General features: G+C 33.9%; 1 protein-coding gene across 1 annotated transcript; it reads right to left on the reverse strand.

Annotated features, from left to right (window-relative positions):
• Window positions 1–1,807: 1,807 nt before the first annotated feature.
• LOC126781871 (39S ribosomal protein L27, mitochondrial) lies at window positions 1,808–3,283 on the reverse strand. Its single transcript, XM_050506993.1, has 3 exons — window positions 3,138–3,283; window positions 2,812–2,975; window positions 1,808–2,058 (listed from the first exon to the last, which is right to left on the reverse strand). Exons 1-3 carry the CDS (start codon window positions 3,187–3,189, stop codon window positions 1,855–1,857), a joined length of 420 nt encoding a protein of 139 aa, XP_050362950.1. The 5' UTR covers window positions 3,190–3,283; the 3' UTR covers window positions 1,808–1,854.
• Window positions 3,284–6,003: the final 2,720 nt, after the last annotated feature.

Consider the following 6,003-nt stretch of genomic DNA (forward strand, 5'->3'; position numbering starts at 1 on the left):
TCACGTAAAGAAGTACTTACATGGTAGTTTCAATCAAGATCAAAGAATCTTATAATATTTCATATTTCATAGAAAAATCTACATGATCATACATATAAAAAAGTGCTGTCATTTAAGTCCTAGTCTAATAATAATGAAATGGTCTGTAATAATAATTGATGTTTAAATTACATATCTACTTATAGATGTTTTAAATGGACATAGGATTTAACTACATTTTGTTTCCTATTGTTGACAGTACATTGGCAATAAGTACACAGGCCATCTTACAATCCTAATTCAGGCCAAAGCAGATTGTATTTTAGCGTTTCCCGTTCTATTTCATCATGACGTCCTTTTTTAGTACTTAAATTAGAATTAGAAACTTTTTTATTATTTATTAGCTAACTTAACACTTAATATAAAATATTTTTACTGTATTTTGGTTATGAAAAAACGAGTCCTTCTCATGCAAGTTTTTTTCACTTAAATGAGGGTCTCTACCTTAAATGTGTTTTTTGTATAATTTATAAGTGGATTTTTTTTAATTCCCATTTTATTTATGTTTTTATCTAAAGAATCTCGCCGATTTAAATGCTTTTTTTAACGCTGGAATAATGCATTACGAGATTCCCCCACGGGAACATCGGGGCTCGCCGGTGTCACTAAAAAACCAGCGGTACTGTTTCCACCACGGGATCGTTTGCGCATGCTACCGTAACGCTCAGATTTAAATACGTCACGCCTAAATCTACTTCAATACCATAAATGTATTTTGTTAGATCGCAACCATGGTAGAACTAAAGAAGCAATTATTTAGTTCGATCCCATAGTTTGCTATTAACATGCTCTACAAGTTTGGTTTGGCAAAAAGAATTTCGAATTTCGATCTCTTTTTTATTTAGCAGAAATTAAACTGACTTTATAAAAACCTCAAATCGGTCTTTATAAAAATAGAACACTAAATCATACAAATTGATGTAAATACTCACTCTTAAAAATCCACATATAATATATAATATAATAAATACATAATACAATTGATCACATTCAAAAAATCACAAGTTGCGCCAATAATGAATTGATACGTTACCTTTCTGTCCACCGAAAAATGGCGGTTTAAAATTAGCGCGTTGCTTTTTTTAACAACGCTATTGTTGCGATAAAGGAATCTCCTACTATTCATTCATATGTGACCACTTAATATATAAAATTCTATATAAATTCAATACACTTAAACTTATTAATAGATTAAAAAAATAACTAAAATACTTTGTGATTTGTGTCAATTTATATTGATTCAATATAAGACTTACTATGATAATAGCATTTGCAATTTTTTTTGGCATAACAGAAATGGGCTCACACAAAGCTGCTACATTTCTGACCCTTATTTCTCACCTAGCAGGGTTCAGAATCATCTATTCCAATAATTTTCTTTAGCATTGGCCATAAAACGTTGAGACATAATTTTGATTGTGCACTCTCTTGTTATTGGCTGCCCTAGGTCTAAGGAAGATTACAGACTACTCCCTGAGAAGCACAAAAATTGAATGATGTATAAGAATTCAATTAAAATAAAAAACGAAGTTTGTAAAATAGTGGCGATGAAATCACCAAATAAGCTTATAAAATACTTATATCAGTAGTCTAGTAAAGTAAAATAATAATGATACTCTTGAACTGCAACTGTAAATCTGCCCCCTGACTATCTAAGCAATAAGAAATACCTTATTGTAACCCCTCTGTCCTAAACACATACAGTTGCAAAGTAATGTTTTTAACTGAACATTAGATATTTATTAAAGTAATAAAACAAAAAGTAATTATTAGCTAAACCATATAATTACTATACTATACATATAAATATAATGCCTAAATTTCATCAATTAATTTAAATCTGGTATGTTGGGGTTCAGGTATGACGTTGAAATATTTTTTATATATTGTCTGGTTTTCTCTTCCTCCATATACTCTTTGTACCCATGTGTGTTCCCAGTTCGGGTCAAATTTCTCACAGGTAACAACCACTTTACCGGGCACCATTGCAAATAGTGTACCATTTCTTCCAAAACCAACCTGTATTATAAAACATATTATATTCATTTAAAACACATATTAATATTTTCTACAATTAAGTAAGAGCCAATATCTCTTTCAATAGCCACTCAGATATTAGTTCATGTAAATCTTATCTAAATTATGCGAGTGTAAAACCGGCAAGCATAACTACATGTTTATATTCTTAATTTCTGTTTTGTACTTAACACTGTGAGTAAGCTTGCATGTGTTGGATGAAAACATCTCTACTTCATATGATTGCCTCAGTAATTCCTCGAGTTATTGTGATTTTCTGAGGAAAAATTCTTTGTAGCCGGCCGGAGTCTGGAAGTCTATATACAATCCCGTATCTCGGAAAGTAAGTAAAGTCATTGTTCCTGCACTTAACCTCTTTCTGGTTGTGTCGTATTGGCGTCCCATCAGATTATGAGAGTAAAGGCATAGACAGTGAACATGTTTGCACACACACAATTGGACACTATAATATGTCCTGTACAGTTGGCTAACCACTAGATTGGCCGCTGTAACCAAAATTGGTCAAGAGGACATCATCTTCAGTACATTAGACCTTCTTGCTTTGTTAAACACCTATTTGACTCTTTTTTCATTATTAATTTGAACTAAAAAAGCAGACTAATCGCCAGCTAAATTATTATAAGCAAAGCTGATTGTTGAAAATAACGACACGGATTTATTCTAGCCATTGATTTTTTATAAGTGATCATAATTTTTAATGATTTTTTAACTACACTTTTTGCTTTTTTTACTTACATTTAATCCAGGATGAAATCTTGGGGTAAGTTGAGTCGCTAGCATGTGACCAGCCTGAACAAAATGACCATCTTGAACCTTCCAACCTCTGTGTTTTGGTTTAACTTTACAGTTTGTATTTTTGGTACTGCCACCAGTTTTCTTACTAGCGTAACGTACAATTTCTGTAAAAATATAATATTATGTATGTAATTTTTTTGAAAGATAACTTTTAGTTATCATAGTATTAGTATATTTGAACAAAAAATTGATTGTGTACATGTTCCTCCCGATGCTTTTTTTAGTTTCAGTTTGCAAGATCAATAAAAAGACTAAATATAGCTTACCTAAAATTGGTGTTTTATTTCTACTTGTACTTAAAAGAGAATTAAAAGACATTATAGAAAAGAAAAGATTTGCTTATCCAATAATATATTATTGGAACTTGTAAGGACTTGAAATAACCTTAGAAAGTTAGAAATTAATTCCGTAAGTCAAATGTCATTTGTCAACTTCAAGTCAAGTCATTCTGACAATTTGCCTATGTTCAGAAATTACAGGTACAGATCATACATCCATTGCACATTTTATTTCTAATTGGAATATTAAATGCGTAAAATCTTACAAATTTCAAGCAAAATCTTTTATGTTATTTTGTTGAAACATATATTAAACATGAAAAAAATCAACAACTTTATAATTATTCATATAACAATAACGAGTTATACTTACAATGGGTTATCGCCTAATTTCACTATAGATGCATTTACTAACAGGAACGGATATTTATGGTCTATGTCATAAAGCTGACACTTAGTGCACTTAGGTACAGACTACCGCCAAGCTAAGCTTGTGGATGGTTCAACCTGTCAACAAAAACCACATGTAGATTTCTTTGTTTGGTACTTTGCCCAGGCATAAAACAACCTGGAGTTTAACTTTCCTTCAATCGGATATCGATCACTTTACCGTTATTTTATTGTATATCCTATTTCAAAGTCGCTACTGTGAAAGTAGCATAATACTAATAGAGCAATATCTATTTTTATCATTTCACATTCTTTATTGCATAAGCTATAATACAACGATGGCAATGCAGCAGATAGTACAGAGGCAGGTGCTTACCGGACGCCGTGTCCGGTAAGCACCTGCTTCGGTAAGTACCTGCACGGGATAGCGAGGCGGGAGATATCACCCTCCTGCCATGAGTGTGGTGCGCCACTGGACACGGCACATCACACTTTGACGGAGTGTGCTGCGTGGGGGCCCCAGAGGCATACCCTAGCGGCGATAGTTGGCGGAGACATCTCGCTGCCGAGCGTGATTAATGCTATGCTTGGCAGCGAGAGGTGTTGGATGGAGATAGTCTCTTTTTGCGAGTGTATTATGTTGCAGAAGGAGGTCGCGGAGCGAGAGCGAGAGGCGAGGTCAGCCGCCGCTGATTCGCTCCGCCGAAGAAGACCCGGGAGGAGGCGCCGACGCTATGCTCACCTTCTTCCCCCACTGTAAGCGCCGCTGGGGTTAGGGGGGTACTCAGTACCCCGAGAACCCCCTAAGAATAGAGGCCGCTTGAGCGGGCCAACCGTCGGTGCGTCACGGTAGGATGCGCAAGCGATACCGTGACGCCCCTTCGACAAGACGGAGTGGGTACCGCTGGTTTTTTAGTGGGTATTCCGGCGCCTTCAGTGCCGGCGTACATACCCCCCCACCTCATGTGGGGGAAACGCGTAAATGCGTTTATACAGCGAAAAAAAAAAAAAAAGATAGTACAGAGGGCCAGTTTTATTGTGGCGCTGATCAAGGTCCCCGAATATAACAATTGGGTATTATGAACATCATCATGAGTCTTTCGCAAACTATAGAGACGGTGAATTAAGGATAAGTAAACGTTATATATTAGGCATGAACCTTTAGGGTCCAATACAAAAGTGATACAAACGACAATGTAATCTGCATTGTACTGTATAAGCAGAGCGTGTCGGAGCCAGTAGACATGGCTGACAATTTATTAGAATAATATCGAGTCAATTTTTGTGTAATACGATTTTAATTCGCACCCTTTCGGCAAAGAAATGATCAAAAGTTCATTACCCGTTTTTAAGCGTAACGGCTGTATGCGATGACTTGACCACCTAAACAACTGAGAGGCAATCAATAACTTCTGAAAGCATAAACACATAGTATAAATAATTAAAGGAATAATTATAATCTTAATTTAAATTAACGTGAAGAATATCATTAAGTATTATTAAGTATTATATTAGTAAGAATATTATTAAGTATTATTTAAATCTGTTAACTTTATGATGACAGCAATTAAAATAAGGCTGAAGGTAATAATAAATATGTACTGAATTGCTGAGTATTTTACCGGAATTTCATTATGTTAGTCTGGTATCTCTGGGTATTAACAGTAAACAGGAAAAGAAGGGTCGACAGAATAAGCTGGAATTAAATTGTTAAATAGTATTTATCATCTCTTAATCTTAATCATTTTTACGGCAAGGAGGTTTGACCTCTCCGGACCCTTTCTCATCAATTCTAATTCCACCTTCAGTGCTATAGTTAAATATCTTAATTAGATCCTGAATTAGTGGAAAGGTAACTTTCTAATGTTTTTTTGCTTTACATAATTCTGCCTTATTGTTAATAACTATGAATTTGTTTTATTACCAGCAATAAAATGAAAATAATAGTCGTATTATTAGCTTCATAATTTAAATTTTCTTCCTAAAAAAAATTAAACTTTGTTCACCTTTGCTATCCAGTTTTTAACAAGCATGTAGTCAATTATAATAAGAAACTCGTTATTAATATCGACATGTTTACCTCTTTTTGCGCATATACATATATCAATTATAAACTATTATTAGAATACCACACATTATCATTAGACAAGTCAATAGTATAAAATAAAAATACCATAAATTTGGTTGAAAAGGGCGATTATAGGGCCCGAATAACAGTAGGCTCTGTTCATACACATATATACATATTTTTTTACGCTGTGGAAACCTTCAGTACGAGTGCAATAAGGTACCTCTATAATTGTTGACAGTTAATCTCATGACAAGTTATGTCAGCTAAAATGCGGGAAACAAGTTCAGTTTTCAAAATTATTTATAAACACCGACGAATTACATTGATTTCTATTAGCTGATATACCAAACAATATGTTTTTATAACGATAACATTACAGTTGTTATTCGACTA

The sequence above is a fragment of the Nymphalis io genome, chromosome 4 (assembly GCF_905147045.1).
Source record: "Nymphalis io chromosome 4, ilAglIoxx1.1, whole genome shotgun sequence".
Classification (NCBI taxonomy): Eukaryota; Metazoa; Arthropoda; class Insecta; order Lepidoptera; family Nymphalidae; genus Nymphalis; species Nymphalis io.